Genomic DNA, 19,518 nt, shown 5'->3' with positions numbered 1-19,518 from the left:
CCTAGGGGCGCATCGCGGAGGCATCTTCAACTTTCATTCTATGAATCTTTTCTCTTCTCCGTGACACGGACTTGCCACGGACCACTCTGCCTCAAAACTGAATTTCGCGACCACAATTATACTCTCTCTCCACGACGTGGAGAGTACACGGAGGGCTCTGCCTAATATCAACTCTCGCGAATTAATTTAAGACCCCGCGGAGAGGATACGACATTGCCTTGGTATTCTTTTCTTGCTCTTTCTTCCTTGCTTCTTTTTGCCTTAAATATTTTATGTTCCCCATTGTGCATTTTCAAGCTCGTTTCTCCAATTACACTCACCTACACAACTAATCATGTTGGTTAGCTCATAAACACACAAAAGACTTGATAAAACTATAAAAAAACACATATTGAATTCAAACTTAGCTTAAATATGGGCATTATTAGATTTCTAGGCATATAAATATGCCTAAGATCACTACTCCACACTTAGAGCTTTGTTCATCCTCGAACAACTTACTAACTATGCCTAGACCTAGACTCACTACTATGGTATTTGTGCATCCGCTACTTTCTTCTAAGGATCTGTAACCAATTAACACAAGCATGTTTTCATTCAGAATCTGCATGACCTTTGTAATTGACTTGACAACTTTTATCAACCAACACTTTCAACAACATATGCACAATTACATATCACATATCCTTCATACAACAAGTGCCCCTCACTCCAAAGAAAAGTCCACACACTCAACTCAACAAATTTAATATACTTTAAGGACTTTGTAAACAAGGTACGCTCTCACTCAACAACAACATCAAACATGTATGCATTGAGAACCATAAACCTGCCCATTATGTACATCTCTACTAATAAAGTGTATAATGCTCAAAATCAAACAAGACTTGTTCTGGTTGTAATGTAGGCTTAAGGTAAGGGAGGATTTGTTTGGATAAAATTAGTGGCTTACCCTCCCTAATGCGCCATGTTCAACGTTTTTCTTACATTCACAACTTTTTCTTTTCGTTAGCCCCCTCCTTCTTCACAGGTTTCCACTAGTGTTACCAACCAACCTTGCTTTTATTTCTTACTTGCCACTTTATTTATTTTTATTTTTATTTTTATTTTTATTTTTTACACTTAACAATAGCCACCCTTGACTTAGAGATTTCTCTCGAGTTAAGGTGAACAATTTCCTTGTTAGGGCCAAGGACATCACTAAGGTATTCACTAAGTTTGCCACCTTCAACTTGGGTTTCTCCTAGTCGAAGTGTACAATGTCCTAAGGACCAGGGCCACTCTCAGATTAACACTCATAGAGTATCGTTTTACCTCTTTTCACTCTTCCCCAACAAACTACCATTTCCACCCTATTTACTCTTTCCGCTGTTTTCACTTTTCCTCCTAACATAGTGCATTAGGGATTGGGATCAAAGCTAACGGTATCAATAAAAGGGATTCGGCTTAATTATGTGGGTTAGAATAAAATCAAGGCTAAAAATGACTCAATTGGGCTATACTAGGGATATTCTTTCTGAACAAGCTACAATTCAAGACAATTCAAACAAAGTCTATTATCATCTTTTAAACACAATAACACTTGTATTTCGCTTCAATAACAATCTGGGCAAGTTCTAGACTCAAATGCAATCATGGATATCACAAAAAGTCACCGTTCATGGCACAAGTTATACTCAGAATGGATCAATCAAAGCAACACAATCAGATCATGCATAAGGTTCAAATTAAGCTTAAGTTGCATCATTCAAGTCATATACAAAAATTCATTGCATTCATAAATCAACTTCACACATGCTTTTCATATATCCCTTTCAGACTTTCAGCTTCAGCACAAACCAACCTATGACTCAATGCTGAAATTGCCCTTAAGACGGTCGTCATCCATCTATCATTGGGTAGCTTGACTCAACTACGACTACAGACTCAATCCCATAAAGACAAAATCTTTTTTGTATTTTGTACGGTTCAAAGGGACTATCCTTGGCCAAAGAACGGAAAACAACCTCCAAGGAACCCAAAATAAAACAAAACAAAAACAAAAACAGACTCTAGCAATGTTAACAATAGAAATATATGTACAGACCAGATGTTTTCACCCTCACCCCACACTTATACAATAACACTATCCCCAGTGCTTTACAAAAAAAAAAATCAGAATAGATCAAGAGGTGAGGTGAAAACACTCCCTGATCAATCTTTCATCATATTACCCCCTTCGGCCTCATCACCGGCCTAAGCGGGGTCGATCTCCTTCTCCGAGTCAGAATATACATCTGAGCTAGTACGCACATGCTCCTTATCTGTCGGAATATCATTATCAATCGGCTCGCGAAACTCAGGACCAATGCCAAGTAGTGCCTTGGCATGGTCATTTAGAAAGTAACGCTTCGTGACCTCGCCCAACTACATATCAGTAGAGCATGACAGCCATTCTGATGGCACAACATCTCTAAGCCACACGTCATCGCTATGATAAGCTCATCCCTCCTATGGCGCTCAATGGTGGTAAGAGTTGGGCCAAACTCAGTGCCAGGCCCCTTTGTCCGAGTAATGTCCGTCGATGTTGGATATAGATAAGCCATGTAGTCCAAATGTTCTTCAGGAACACCTTCATCATGACACATCTTGGTAATCAAACCACTAAAAGCATATATGTGCCCTTTGAGCACCCGGGCCTTTCGCATAGCAGATTTCACAATGGCTCCGATGTTCAACTCCGTGCCAGTCATCAAGGCATATATCAGGCACACCCGATCACGAGTGATATCAGTGTAGTGTAGACCTGGTATCAAACAATTCATAACCACCTTCAGCCAAACACGTGTCTCCTGAATCATATGAGTGTAGAGAAGAAATTGGTGATATCTCTTCCCACTATGCTTAGTCCATTAAGCCATGGACTGTGGAGCACACAGTGTGTCTCAGATAGCCTGGTATGAAGGGCGTATGATCAACCCTGTCAGCATAAGTGGGTCCGTGTTTTATGGTGTACCCAGTATGTCATTTATACCTATGGGGGTGATGGGTACATTCCTTCCATGCACCGTCACATAGTGGGATCGTGCCTTGGGCGCCTAGTTGGCGTAAAACTCCCGGACCATGAGCAAGTTGCACTCTGTCGGTTCAACGAAGATGAACTCCATCCCTAGCACCCTAATCTGCCTCAGGATCTGTGGAAACTCACGCGCCATGCTGTCCATATCAATACAAACATCAGAGAAGTAAAAGGCCTCAGTGTGTTTTTTATACCATGTCTTTCCTTTCTTGGTTACAACCTTAACCCCGAACTACCTGGTTTGCCCCTTTGGAACTGCAGGTGCGAGTGGGACATTCCCACTTCGGGAACGTTTCTTATGGCTTGACGTGGCCACTTCTTTGCTTGGCCTGTGTTAACTTGATATGATTACCTACTAAATAGAACAAAGTTTAACCCAATTGACTAGATAATAATTAAAACATATGAGTGGTGTGCGCACACCACCCCACACTTAGTTCAATGCAATCTCATCTTAGGTACTCAGACTTCCCAAAATTGACCAATAACATACTCAACTAATCATCACGTTCATCAAATCGGATAGGCATCACAATATCGATTACAACCACACAAGAATTATGTAGTGTTGCTCAAGACTTCACACAACTAATATAGACCCCTGAATACACACTAGAACCCATCCATATTGCCTAGCAACACTTACTATTTACGCATTCATCGCCAAAATAATGTCTACTCAAGAATTTGACACTATAGGTATACAATTTGTAGTGCTACTCAAGAATTCACACGATAACTATTAGCCACATTATCCAATTTATGGCTCATAGACACAATCAAACAACTATCACAATAGCACAAAACTTAAGCAAGAACATGTAACAAAAATTCCAACCCCCAAAAATCCTCCAAACCCATAGGTACATAACAATTAGGTAATTCTACTCTAGACTTCGAAATCACTAATATGCAAGAAACGATTTCAGTGAGGTTTTACAAGATTCCTCAATACCCACTAACCGAGTGTACACACCAAACATAACCCCAGACAACACCCATCAATTTCACCAACTTCACCACAACCCATATACAAGTAGTAAAAACACAATGTCAGCCAACTAAGAATCGCTCCCAACCCCATTCAAGTAACAAGAAGTGTATCTACTCAGACTTTAAAACACCTCTAAGCCAACATGAACACATATAACATTACAAACAGAAACTATACTCCCAAATCCCAAAATATGAGCAAACAACAACCCATAGCAATGCACCTGCAACCATGCCTAGAATAGCAAGAACGACACAAGAGCACATACCTGGAGTGGTGAAGACAAGTTGAAGAGAAGGGAAATCGCAGCTTTGACCCGGTGTTACGGATGTATGCGCGAAAAATTGAGATGGGCAAAAGGGGAGAGGAGAAAATTGGGGTGAATATAGTTCTAATAAAGGGGAGTGAATGGGCGAATTTGGGGGGAAAATTGGGGTTAATAGGGTTGGGGTCGGGTAAGTTTTTGAACTGAAACGGGTAAAACCTGTTTATTTAATGAAAACAAAAAATCCTTACCTAGAGGCGCGAAGTGGGGTGGACACGGAGTGTTCTTCCTCGTGAAATTAATTAAAATTTCTCCGAAGTCAAAATTACACGCCTCTTGCGTGACGTGGCTCCATCACGAAGCTGCCTTCTTTATGACGTAAAAGTAACTTACCGTCGAAATTGAAATATCGGGACCCCTCCACGATGCGCCATCTACACGAACTTCTCTACCTCAAATTGGACTAAGCGAGGCAAAATTTTACCCCAACTCCGCGACGCGCGAACTCCACGGAGTTTTCTTTGGCAAAATTTCTGCTTCCTACACATTTTCAGCATTAAACCCATTAGTGAAAACACGATGGGCTGCCTCCCATCCATCGTCGTAGTTTTGGTCGTGGCACGACTCATATTTTTGTAGTTTTTTTAATATTTCATTTTTTTTGTTTTGGACTAAAATAACTAAACAAAAGTAAATAAATCCTAATTATTACACGGGTTCCCTCCCGTGTAGCGCCTGATTTAACAACGCGGCATGACCCATCTTATGACTCATTCGTCATTTAATGTGAGCGCTTCAAGCTCATGATCCACATCATTCCCGAAATAGTACTTGACCCTCTGACCATTCACAAGGAAAGTAGAGCTCTTATCATGTTCCGTAGTTCCACAGCACCATGTTGGGTTATCCTCACCACTTCAAAAGGACCACTCCACTTAGACCGAAGCTTTTCAGGGAACAACTTCAACCTCGAGTTAAACAACACTAGTTGACCAGGCTCAAAGGTGCGTGACACAATATGATTGTCATGCCACCTCTTGGTATTCTCTTTGTACTGCTTAGCATTCTCATATGCGTAAAGCCTAAACTCCTCTAATTTATGCAACTGTGTTATTCTCTTCCTACCGACTAACTCAGCATCCAGATTCAGTTTTTTTTATCACCCAATATGCCTTATGCTCTAATTCAACTAGTAGGTGACAACTTTTCCAAACACCATTCGATAAGGAGAAGTCCCTATCGGTGTTTTGTATGCAGTCCATTATGCCCACAAGGCATCATCTAGCTTGTCCACACAATCTTTTCTTTAGGCATTCACAGTCTTCTGGAGGATCTGTTTGACCTCTCTATTAGACACTTCCACCTGCCCACTAGTTTGGAGATGATATGTTGTAGCCACCTTGTGTCTCACCCCATATTTGGCTAACAAATTATGCACTGAATTATTAATAAAGTCCGTACCTCCGTCACTGATCATAGCCCTTGGAGTTTCGAAGCTGGTGAAGATGTGTTTTCGGATGAACTTTACAACCACTTTTGCATCATTGGATGGTAGTGCAACTGCCTCCACCCACTTAGACATGTAGTGCACCGCGACTAGGATGTATTGATTACCATGGGATGATGGGCATGGTCCCATAAAGTCTATCCCCCAGACATCAAAGATCTCAACCTCCAGTATATTGCTCAATGACATCTCATGCCTTTTGGAAATGATGTCCATCTTTTGGCACTGATCGCAACCTTTCACAAACAAAGCAGCATCTTTAAACAGAGTAGCCAAAAGAAACCAGATTGCAATACCTTATGTGCAGTTCGTTCGCTTCCGTGGTGTCCACCATATGGTGAAGAGTGACAACTCACCAACACTTGTGTCGCCTCCTGTTCAGCTATACACTTTCGTATCATCTGATCAGGTCCCTGCTTGAATAAGAAAAGCTCATCCCATATATAAAAGCATGCATCATACTTCAGCCTCTGTTTTTGATGTGTTGAAGCCCAGGTGGAAATAAATCACTCACCAGAAAATTCACAATATCAGCATACCAAGGCACTTGAGCAATGTCCAAAGCAAGCAATTGCTCATCAAGAAACTCTTCACGAATCTACCTCTCATTCTTCAAATGAGATGAATCCTCCAACCTAGACAGATGATCAGCTATCTAGTTCTCAGTTCCCTTTCTGCCCTTTATCTCTAGATCAAACTCTTGTAGTAACAGAATCCACCTAATCAGCTTCGACTTGGCATCCTTCTTATTGAAAAAATACATGATTGCAGCATGATCCGTATAGACTATAACCTTAGTTCCCACCAAATATGATCTGAACTTATCAAACGCGAACACCAATGCTAGCATCTCTTTTTCAGTCACAGTGTAATTCGATTGAGCTGCATCAACTGTCTTCATCGCATAGTAGATAGAATGGAACATCTTCACTTTTCTCTGCCCAAGTACTGCCCCAACCGCTATTTCACTGGCATCACACATAAGCTCAAATAGAAGCTCCCAATTCGGAGCAATAAGAATATGAGCTTCAATCAACTCCTTCTTCAGCAGCTCAAATTCCTGCAAACACTTTTCATCAAAAACAAATTTTATCTCTTTGTCTAACATGTTACACATAGGTCTTGAAGTCTTAGAGAAATCATTGATAAACCTTCTATAGAAACCAGCATGTCCCAAGAAGCTTCTCATTCCTTTCAGTGTGATGGGGGGTGGCAACTTCTCAATAACTTCCACTTTAGCTTTGTCAACTTCCAGCACACTTTTGGAGATCTTATACCCCAACACAATTCTTTCTTTAACCAGAAAGTGACACTTCTCCCAGTTTAACATCATATTTGTCTCTTCACACCTAGCAAGAACTCTGTCAAGATTAGTCAAACAAAGTTCAAAAGACTCACTAAACACTGAGAAGTCGTCCATGGATACTTCAACAAAATCCTACACCATATCATGGAAGATTGCCATCATACATATCTGAAATGTGGCTGGGCATTGCACAAGCCGAATGGCATGAGCTTGAATGCATACATGCCATACGGACATGTAAATGGAGTCTTCTCCTGATCCTCTGGTGCAATGACGATCTAATTGTACCCTAAATAACCATCAAGAAAACAGTAATATTCCTGGCCAACCAACCTATCCAACATTTGATCAATGAAATGTGCCGGATAATGGTCTTTTCTGGTGCGGTCATTCAACTTCCTGTAGTCCATACAGATCCGCCACCCAGTCACTGTCCTTGTGAGGATTAACTCATTCTTCTCATTAGTCACCACCGTCATTCCACCCTTCTTGGGCACACACTGTACTGGACATACCCATTTGATGTATGATATTAGGCACACAATTCCTGCATCCAACCACTTGATCACCTATTTTCTTACCACATCCTTCATCAATAGGTATAGTCTCCGCTGATGCTGTGCACTTGGCTTATACCCTTCCTCCATATATATTTTATACATGCACAACACGGAACTAATCCATGGATGTCGGACATTTGCCAACCCAGAGCTGGTTTCCCCTTCTTTAAGATGATTAATGCTGCTTCCACATCTGCATCAGACAATGCTGCAGACAAAATAATCAGTAAAGTTTTATCTTCACCCAAAAATGCATACCTGAGGTGAGCTGGCAATGCTTTTAGTTACAACTGAGGTGCTTCTTCAATGGAGGGCTTGAGTGGAGGACCCAACACCCTATTCAAAGGCTCTCATAGATCTCCAGATGTATCTACAAGTGCCACATCAAGAAATTGCACAAGTTCTTTTGCCTAAGCATCCCCATAAATATCATCCCCTACTAACACTCGCTATAAATGGTCCTTAGATTCAATGTAGCGAGTCTCTGCCTCAAGATCTATCACAGTTATGGCAGACAACTCCTCTTACATAACTGGCAACTTTAATGCTTTATAGACATCGAACACCTCCACTTTATCATATGATCGCATAGTAAGTTGCCCAGCTGCTACATCTATCATGGCCCTCCTAGTTGCTAAGAACGATATTCCTAAGATGAATAGGACATCAGGATCTGGCTCAAAATTTAGCACAACAAAATCTACTGGGAATATCAACAACCCCACTAGCACTAAAACAACTTCCACAACAACCTCAGGCCTAGCTACAGATCTATCACTCAACTGTAAGATGATGGTAGTAGGTTTAGGACTACCCAACCCCAATTTTTTGTACAAAGAAGTTGGCATCAAATTTATGCTAGCTCCTAGATCACACAATCCTCGCGCATGAATGCTCTGCCCTATAGTGATCTAAACCGTAAAGCTACCCGAATCTTTCAGTTTAGTAGGCAACTTATTTTGGATTCTGGAGCTGCACTCTTCAGTAACTGCAACAGTCTCTTATTCTGTCAGCATCCTTTTATTTGCCACAATCTTCTTCACATATTTCACATACCTGGGTATATCCTGCAAAACATCTACCAATGGCAAGTTAATGTGAACTTGTTTCAAAAGAGAGAGAAACTTACCAAAACATACATCCTCCTTCTATTTCTTGAACTTTTGAAGGAATGGAGGAGGTGGTTTCACAATTGGTTGCACTTTTTCTTCTTGTGCAACAACTTCGCTCTTATTGGGTTCACTCTCTTTACTCATAGCGTCAGTGTTTCTATTCGTAGGAGCTAACTCCTTCAATTGTAAACCACTGCGTGTACCTACCGCATTTACCTGCTTAGGATTTGGATCAATATTTCTCGGCAAACCTCCTTACGATCGTGAGATTTAGGCACTAGAAAACTGCCCAAATTGCTTTTCCAGATTTTGTGTGATCAACTGGTTATTCCTTACATCAGCAGCTAACTAGGCTTGATCAACCATGATCTTTTTCAGCATGTCCTCCATGCTCATGTTACCAGATTGCTTATTCGGCTGCTCCCATTGGACCTGTGGTTGGTACCCTTGTGCATTTCCTTAAGGTCTATATTAATTCTGGCCTTGACCCTGATTTTGATTTTCACCCCAAGAAAAGTTCGGGTGGTTGCGCCAACTTGGGTTATAAGAGTTCTCACAATTCTGTTGGCCTCCTTCTCGTTGTGCATTTCCTACAAAATTAACAGAATCTGGGTTTGGACCACATACCTCTGCGCTATGGTCACCACCTCCGCAGATCTCACACCATGATGGTGGATGTTGAACTGCATTTACCTGTGTGGACTATTGTCCCAGTGCTAGATTGGTGAAGTGGGTGTTCATCATATTCTGCATAGCAGCAATCCATGCAGTTAAGATAGTCACAATATCTACCTCTAGCATACCTACAGTTTTCTGAATCACAGTTTCACCCCTTCTCCATTCCATTCAGGGTTTCCCTGCGAGATCTTGTTCAGCAAGGTGAATAGTTCAGCATATGTCTTCTCCAAAGCCTGACCACCTGCAGCTGAATCAAGTAGAATTTTGGTGTTAGGCTCCAATCCTTCAATGAAGGTATGGACTAACACCTCATTAGACTGATGATGATGTGGGCAACTCATCAACGTCAATTTACTTCTGTGCTAGATCATTCCAAATGGTAATTGAGTTCATAAGGTCTGAGATTAACTATCTTTTTGCTTCCCCAAGCAGAGAAAAGGGGAATAAAGTGAGTCTCACATAATCCACATTCACTCCAGTTGAAGTGTACGTATCACTAATCTCGAGAAAACTCTGAATGTGAACTGTTGGATCCTCGTGCGACAGACCAGTGAACTGTCCATTAGTGTGCAATAATTGCACTATACTCTACTTCAATTCAAACCTTCCACCAGCTTTAGGTTTCTGAATGCATGATGTCACATTGGTGGGATGTGGGATTGCCATGTCTCTTACTTTCAACTCAGCCATTATTTCAGGTTCCTCTTCCTCAACTCTTGCTACTGGAGATGTTGGTTCACGAGCAACAAGAGGGACCGGATAATTAAGTTGTCTTTGCCTTCTCCGGTAGTGAACAAATCTTTTCGGTTCAACTAGAGGTGATACCAATCCTTGATCGTTGTCCAGTTTGAAGTTCTAATACAACCTACAATAATGAAATGCTAAGATCAACTTGTCAACACTTGCTTTTTAACATCAGAAATAAAAAAATCAAATAATTCCTAATTCTAAAGTCCTCGGCAGCGGCGCCAAAAACTTGTTGCGTCCAAATCGCACACGCAAGTACATGGGGTCGTTCAAGTATTAAAGTGGTTCTTTTTAACAGTCGGGTATCGTACCCCTAGGGACTTACCCTTAGAATCACTCAATTTCTCTGACTTTCAGCTAAACACAAGTGTATTCAAGATTTCCCAAGTGATTTGGTTTCTAATACAAAGATTGTAACAAAATATACAAACGCGATTTAATTTCAAGGGTTTAAAAACAATGATTAGGTAAAGTCCAGGGATGCAGTTTCTATCAAGATTCATGCAATCAATATCATTTATATGAGTAATTATCAACTATCGAATCAATGAATCACAAGGTTAAATGTATAATCATGGTCTACCGACCTTTAATCGCCTACAATAAATAACACCCTAACTACATCGTTTAGCGGGGATAGGATGGATTAAGTACCGAGCATTACGATTTCTTTCTGTATAGGTATATCCCTATCCTAGATACAAATTAACTGTAGTTATTTAGAATTAATCATGCTCCTTATGTCCCACGTTCTATCCTCTTATTCCTCTTTTGAGTTCAATTTGGACAAGGTATTTATTTCAATAGTGATCAGTCACGAAATATGGAAAGCAAGAACATAAGAAAGATTCATATGATAATTGACATTAACCCAATGAAAACTTAATAAATTACAATCATCCTGTAGCCACAGCCCTAGAACAAGGGTATTTATCTACTCATAATCAAGAATCGATCAAACAATGTTTAATGAACATAAAGAGATAAAAAAAGAAAAGAGTTTAGGAAAGAACCCTAAAAAGGGTGAAAACGTTCTCCCAAGTCGTCGCTCTTCAAAACCCAAAAAAAGAATATGTAATATAATAAAATAATGACCTATTTATACTAAAAGTCGAAACGGCCAAAACTGGAACCCAGGGGCGCGTCGCGGAGGCATCTTCAACTTTTATTCTGTGAATCTTTTCTCTTCTTCGCGACGTAGACTTGCCACGGACCACTCTGTCTCAAAACTGAATTTCGCAACCACAATTATACTACATCTCCTCGACGCGGAGAGTACACGGAAGGCTCTACCTAATATCAACTCTCGCGAATTAGTTTAAGACCCTCTCTCCGCGACATGAAGAGGTTATGACATTGCCTTGGTATTCTTTTCTTCATATTTCTTCCTTGCTTCTTTTTGCCTTGGATATTTTGTGTGGCCCACTGTCCATTTTTGAGCTCATTTCACAAATTACGCTCACCTACACAACTAATCATGTTGGTTAGCTCATAAACACACAAAAGATTTGATAAGACTATAGACAAACACATATTGAATTCAAACTTAGCTTAAATATGGGCATTATTAGATTTCTAGGCATATAAATATGCCTAAGATCAGCACCTCTATAGTCCTCCTCCTCCAAGATCCTTCCTTCTTTGTCCAAATAATCAAAGAGGGTATGGATCATGCGATAGAGAGACTAGGGTCACAGATCTGGATACAAACGCTGAGACAAACCCAACTCGTGAAAAATATCAATATGTTGTCAATGCCTGACCTCAACAATCTTATGGGATAGAATTTCTAGAGTCAGCCCTTCTTCCCCTCCTTCCCATATCTCCCCAGTTCCCAAAGCCCAATATTCGTCCTTTGGATGCCATTGGAGCACCCAATATTGTATCCCCAGAACACGAGCTGCGAACAAGGAGTAGGAATGCAAAATCAAAACAAAGAAGGAGAGGAACCCACATCACCGGAAGCATTAAGAAAAAACACCCAAGAATTTGAGGAACTCTTAGTGATGCTTGGGGACGAAACACAAAAATGATGGTCTTGGAAAAATTATGGCTCAAAGTGTTTAACAACCTCACCAGTGCAGCGATAGTAGCCTACTTCCGTAAACACCTCCGTATGTGTTTGCGGAACCTGAGAAACGAGAAAAGGGTGTTACAGCAACTGTAGCCCAAAACCTACTGAAGGAGCAAGCAGGGTAAGCCCGTGTGAAGAAAGGAAAGGGCCTTCAGAATCAGCCACCCACACCAAAGACACTAATGAATTTCATCATATGGAACACAAGATGAGCCAATAGCTCGAGCTTTAGAAGGTTGTGTGATATGCTCGTGAAAACTCACAAACCCTCCATGCTAGTCCTACGTAAAACCAAGATGAAGGATCACAAGCACCTTACTAATGAGTTAAGGTTTGATTCTCATATTCAGTTCGCTGCGGATGACCGGTTTGGAGGAATAGTCATCATGTGGAAGGACGACTCTCTTAAGATGAATAATATTTCCATCACTCCCCAAGGTATCCATGTCTTAGTCAATGTACTCCCTAATTCCCCCCNCCCCCCCCCCCCCCCTCCCCTTTCTGCTATTTATGCGATCCCTGACTTCAGTACTAGAATAAAACTTTGGGATGACTTGTGCACCCTCTCTGATAACCACCAGTACGAATGGCTCATCGGTGGGGACTTTATTGAAGTACTGAGAGCGAGAGAGAGAAAATGGGCGAGCTAGCATTAACCAGACTTTTTGATTTCATTTATATAATTAATTTGATTTAATTCTTTTTAAAAATTTAATCAAATGAAATCATGAATATCCTTAACATAAAGGATACAAAATACACTTTAATACTCGATATTCTCTAGAAATTTAGTATTAAAAAAGACAAATTTCATATCATCCTTTCTAAATTACTTTAACATATAATGTTATATTTTCATTTGACTTTTGATAAAATCTTGTAAACTATCTTTGACAGGAAAAAAATTAAAATTATTTTTTTGTTGATTAAAAAGACAAGTACTTGAAGAATAAATTTATGCTAGAAATGAAAAACAAATGGAGAGAAACAAAAATTGTATAATAGTATTTGTAAAGTGTTTTACAAAAAATTTATGTTTAAAAATAAAGTTGGTTCCTTCTTTTTTCTTAATTATTTTGATGTTTTTTTACCCCATGTTTTATCTCATTACATCTTTATCTATGATTTTATTTTGTCAGATATAAAAAAGAACTGAGAGAATTCTTAACTTTAGATTAGGAAAATTATATTAATAGATATGTACAACATATATCATGAAAATAATTAATTATATTAATGAGGAGCCAAAATTAGTGAATTTTTCCCTAACTTATTTTTTAACTATGGCTAAGAGGCTTGTTAAATTAAATTAAATTTAGACCTTAAATTTTTATATATGACAAACATGTGTCACTAATAGAGCCGTCAATATGGGCTAGTCCACCCCATCCGGGCTAACCCATACAGGCTTTGCAATTTGACGGGTCAGGTCGAGCTAGCCCATGTTTTATGTGGGCCAAAAAATGGCCGGCACAGTCCACAAGTGTGTGGGCTACGGGCTAGCCCTCTTTTTTTAAAAGTATATTTTTTATAATTTTTTAAATTAAATTATAATTTAAAAATATTATCATAAATATCAACTAGTGTTACTACTTGTTAATCAAATACACTAATAAAATTATCTATATAATATTATTAAGTTTGATTTCAAGTAAAAACATAAATAGCTAAATAGAAATATTAACCTAATTGTTTTCCAATGATCATAATAAAATACAAAAACTATGATAATATTCCATAGGCTATGGCCTATGTGTAGTGATTCCCTTCAAATTTTAGGAACTTTATTTTATGTAGTACATATTTTATAAAAATAATTTGTATTTAAATTGTAATGTTTCAAACTTTAAACAGATTTTGAGTGTAGACTCCTATTATTTTTAATACTCTATTTTATTTTTATTTTTTAATTAATTTTTATTTGGCCCACGGGCTGGCCCTATCCATATTTCTCAAGCCCCACAAATCGACAAACTTATTCAGGCCGGGCTAAAAAGCTTTTTTTTTAAATGAGCTCCAAAAATCATAGTTCAGCCCTATCAAATCACGGGTTAGGCCAGGCCGGCCCAACGGGCCTAGCCCATATTGACGGCTCTAGTCGCTAATCTAAATATGCACCTGAGGAGATTGAGAGAAAGTGTAGTGGAGATGAGCCAAGTCCTTCATAAATATATGTTCACTTCAATGAAATCCTAGACTTGACTTGTCCTTTTTTCCTGCCCAACTTCCTTCTAAATTCCAGAATTATTTGCAACAAAATATCAAAATATAATTTGCTTCAAAACCTTCAATTTTGTACCTTAACTAAGTGTATTAATTGTTCAGAAAAGAAAAAAACTAATAACGACTAACTAGAGAGGTTGTTAAAGTTGAGTGTGATTAATTGAAGACTCCATTAATGGAGCTTCTACAAGTGAACTGAAGAGAGCATGTGAAGAAGATGAATGAATCGTAATTTTGGAAAAGAGAAAAACTGACTTCCATTTCTTCCTTTGTCCTGTATATATACATGTGTATGTCAATACAAAAATCTAACTAACTAACAGACTATTCGTCTAACTATCTCTAACTAATTTGTTCAGTCATTATTCTAACTAACTGCATACATCCATTTCACATAATTAATTAAGACTAAAACTAATTAATCTCAACACCCCCCCCCCTTCAAGTTGGAAGGGAGATACTTTCAGACAACTTGTGCAAAACAACTGAATGTTTAGGACCAGTGAGACTTTTGGTTAAGACGTCGGCTAATTGTTCATCAGATGGAATGTGATGAAGAGTCACAAGTCCCTCTTAAAGCTTATCTCGAACAAAATGACAATCCACCTCTATATGTTTAGTTCTCTTATGAAATACGGGGTTCTTTGCAATATGTATGGTTGCCTGACTATCGCAAAAGACTGATATTAGTTAGGAAGCTCCTTCTCCCATCTCATGAAGTAAACGCTTGAGCCAAACTAACTCTCCAACCACTTTTCTTATTGCTCTGTATTCTGCCTCTGCTGAAGAAGGTGAGACAGTCGTTTTCTTCTTTGATTTCTAGCTTACAGGACAGTTCCCCATGAGTACTATGTATCCACTTACTGATCTCCTGGAATGCAGCCCAATCTGAATCACAATAGGCAGTGATGGCATAGTCAGGTTCTTTGGACAAATAAATTCCTAGTGTAGGATCATTTATCAAGTATCTCAGCACATGAAAAGCAGCTCTCAGATGAGGTTCTTGGTGTTTGTAAGAATTGACTGAGGTCTTGCACACTGAATGCAATATCTAGTCTGGTGTTTGTGAGAAAATTCAACTTCCCTACCAACCTCCAATAGTATGTTGGATCCTGCAATACAGTGCCTTCTTGTGACTTCAATTTTTCAAAAGCATCAAAGGGAGAAGATGTTGGACTATAATGGAGACAATCATATTCCTTGATTTATGATTAAGTTTGTAGTGAACTTTCTCTGTGTAATGAGCACACCATCCTGTTTATAGAGAATTTCCAAGCCCAAAAAATAGTGTAGTTTTCCTAAATCCTTAATTTTGAACTGGTCATTTAGAAAGGATTTCAGAGATGTGATTTCAGCTAAGTTAGTTCCTGTCAGTATTATATCATCAACATACACTGCTACAAAAACTGCAGATGATCTGTCCCTTTTGTAGAACAAAGAATAGTCACTGGTGGAATGTGAATAACCTCTTAAGTACAGTGCTTTTGCCAGTTTCTCATACCATTGTCTGCTGGCCTGTTTCAATCCATATAAAGACTTATTTAACTTGCAAACAAGTCCCTTTTCATTAACTTGAAGTCCTTTTGGGAGATCCATATAAACTTCTTCATTTAGGTCTTCATGCAAAAATGCATTGTTCACATCTAGTTGGTATAAGTCTCAGCCCTTCTTTACTGCTAAACTAATCAAAGTTCTCACAGTAGTCATCTTAACTACTGGGGAAAATGTTTCAGTATCGTCAATCCCAGCCTGCTGAGTATAACCCTTCACCACAAGTCTAGCTTTGAACCTCTCAACAGTTCCATCAGCCTTGTGCTTGATTTTGTAGACCCATTTGCAACCAATTGCCCTTTTACCTGCAAGTAGATGAACTAAATCCCAAGTATTGTTAGCATGTAAGGCTTCAAACTCAAGAGTCATTGCTGATTGCCAAGCAGAATTCATGACTGATGTTCCTAACTAGCTGCTGACTTTCTGGATTAAAACTAGTGAGTGAGACATGTTGTTGGGAAGTGGTATCATGGTGGTGATATGGAGATTGAAGTTGTAGGTTAGGTAAGGTGTATTTGTATTCATGAAGGTATCTTGGCACAGAATGAATTCTACTTGTCCATCTAGGTTCGGGTGGAAGATGTGAATGGAAATGGGTAGTTGTAACGGGTTGAGTTGAACAAGGGGTTTCTGAATGAGGTGAGGCATTGGTTGGTCCTGGTGAACATGGTGTTGAAATGGTCTCATCAGACAAGTTTCCTGTGGTATGTTGTATGTTGGCTACATCAGCATTGTTGTTTGTGACATTAGTTGAGATGCTTTCATTTAAATCATGTGTATTATTCAAAGTGTTGCTTGAGGAATGAAACAAATTATTGTTACAATTGAGATGTCTCGGTACAGAACTAAAATTGGAATCAGGAAAAGTAAAAACAAAAGGAAAAACATTTTCATGAAACAATACATCCCTAGAAACATGTATCTGCTTGGTGGTCAGGTCTAGTACTTTGTAGCCTTTTGTGTTGAAAGGGTATCCAATGAAAACATGGGGAGTGGCTCGTGGTTCAAATTTATCCTTGTGATGTTTAAGGGTGCTTGGAAAACAAAGACATCCAAAAGATCTTAGATGTGAATATGTAGGTTGTTTCTGGTATAGGATTTGAAAAAGAGTTTTGTTTTAGATGGCTGAAGAAGGCAGTCTATTAATTATATAAGTTGCAGTTAAAATGCATTCTCCCCAATATCTCATGGGAAGTTTTGAATGATACAGAAGGCTTCTTGCAACTTCAAGTAGGTATTTGTGTTTTCTTTCTACCACATCATTTTGTTGTGGTGTGTATGGACAAGTTCTTTAATGTATAATCCTTTTGGATTGCAAAAACATAGTGGTTTCTTTGTTGACAAACTCAAGACCATTATCAGTTCTAATGGCCTTAATTTTGGTGTTAAACTGATTTTCAACTAAGGATGTAAATGCCTTTATGGTCTGTAAAACATTAATTTTGCAACTGATCAATTGAGTCCAAGTTGACCTGCTACAATCATCAACTATTGTGATGAAATATTTATAGTTGTCATGGGTTGGTGTATGGTATGCCCCCCATAAATCTATGTGAAGGAGGTCAAAGTTTTTGGTTGAAAAAATGGTGGTGTTGGATGGGAATGGCAATCTTGCCTGTCTGGCCATAGGACAAATGGTACACAAGAAAGGTTGTTTTGGTGAGAACTTTACAGGTATGGTCTGGATGCCTTTCATCTTAACAAAAGGAACATGTCCTAGCCTGGTGTGCCACAAGTAATCAAAACCATCTTCATGGGATGTACACAAAGAAAAAGAATGACATGGTGCAGAAATATCAGCAGAAATGACAGAGGAATTTGTATTACAACAAACATTTTTATTACTTGGATGGACACATTTTACAGAAGAAGCAGGAAGATGTAATGCTTGTTTATTCAGAGACTGCAGATGACAGCAACTAGAAGACACATATGAAACAGTAGGAGGATCATCTTTGTGACATTTTGAACACAGGAAATAAAGACCATTTCTTGCTTTACCAATCACCAGAGGGATCTTCAGTGAAGGGCACTGCATAAAACATGAAACAACATTGAAACTGACTGTATTTTTGAGATGAGAAGCTAAACAATGTACTAAGATAACATTGAACTTGAAAGTGGGTATAAACAATACTTTGAATAAAGTCAGTGTTGAATTCAAATGTGCATCTCCAATTTCTGTCACTTTAACTCTATAGCCATTTGGTAATGTAATTAGGAAAGGGTAATGTAGAGGTTTGATGTTGGTGAGCAATGTTTAATTATAAGTCATGTGGTTTGAGGCACCAGAGTCTATAATCCAAGATTCAGCACTAAGTTTGGAACAACTACATGAGAGATTACCAATTTCATTAATAGAGGAGTGACAAGCCATAATACCTGCAAAGTTCACAGCTCCATCCATAATATTTCCCATAGATTCCTTAGTGCTCCCATCTATTCCTTGTATCTGAGTATTCTCGAGCAGTTTCACCAAGTGATCATACTGGTATTAAGTCAACCTTTGAGTTCCTTGGCTTGGATCAGTCTGCATCTCACAGTTCGAGTGTGCAATAGCTGCTGATCCTGAGTTCCTACCCTTAGTGAACTTGAAGTTTGGTGGAAAACCATGTTTTCTGTACCATTTTGCCTCTATATGACCAGTTTTCTTACAATAGTCACAAAACAAGTTGGCTTTGTTAACATCCGAAATTGGATAGGTGTTGTTCCTGTTGTAGTTTTGAAATTGGTTTGTGTGTCTGTTTTGGGAATAGTTTGTCTTGAAATTGTTACTCCCAAAAGCAGCGACAAGAGATGTGGAATCATTGAAAGAGGTGGAAGCCAAACTCATACGAGTGGATAGCTTGACCTCTCTTTGTTTTTCATCTTGAACTAGAATGGAGAAAGCCTGTGCCATAGATGGCAGTGGATTCATCATTAGAATGCTGCCTCACATCACAGTGTACACCTCGTTTAGTCCCATTAGGAATTGAATGAGCCAACGATTTTGCTCTGCCTTGTGCATTTTAATCTTACCACCCCAACTGCACAGACAAGTACACTGAGTGTTAGCATCCAAAGTAGAGAGTTCTTCCCAAAGTCGTCTGAGTCTGGTATAGTATCCTGTGATATCCAAATTTCCTTGCACGAGGTCGTTGATCTCTTGTTGAAGCTGAAATAGCTTTGCACCATTTGTTTGGTCGTATCGATCGGCTAATTCCTCCCACAATTCCTTTGCATTGTTAACATACGGCTGGCTGTCAGCTAAGTCCTTTGACAGTGAATTGAGTATCCATGAAGTCACCATATCATCGCAGCATTCCCACTGAGCAAATATGGATGAATTTGGATCTGGTTTTTGAACTTTTCCATTGATGAATCCCACTTATTTTTCACAGAGAGGGCTCGAAGGACACTACGCCTCCAGGATCAATATCCTGTTCCATCAAAAGGTACTGGAG

At 39.1% G+C, this 19,518-nt stretch overlaps 1 protein-coding gene across 1 annotated transcript; it reads right to left on the bottom strand.

Moving 5' to 3' along the window:
• Positions 1 to 17,366: 17,366 nt before the first annotated feature.
• On the bottom strand, positions 17,367 to 18,974 carry LOC125877298 (uncharacterized). The gene is made up of 4 exons (XM_049558633.1): positions 18,580 to 18,974; positions 18,213 to 18,270; positions 17,691 to 18,107; positions 17,367 to 17,501 (listed from the first exon to the last, which is right to left on the bottom strand). Exons 1-4 carry the CDS (start codon positions 18,972 to 18,974, stop codon positions 17,367 to 17,369), a joined length of 1,005 nt encoding a protein of 334 aa, XP_049414590.1.
• Positions 18,975 to 19,518: the final 544 nt, after the last annotated feature.

Source organism: Solanum stenotomum, chromosome 9, assembly GCF_019186545.1.
Source record: "Solanum stenotomum isolate F172 chromosome 9, ASM1918654v1, whole genome shotgun sequence".
Classification (NCBI taxonomy): Eukaryota; Viridiplantae; Streptophyta; class Magnoliopsida; order Solanales; family Solanaceae; genus Solanum; species Solanum stenotomum.
This window is presented reverse-complemented; position numbering and strand designations above follow the sequence as displayed.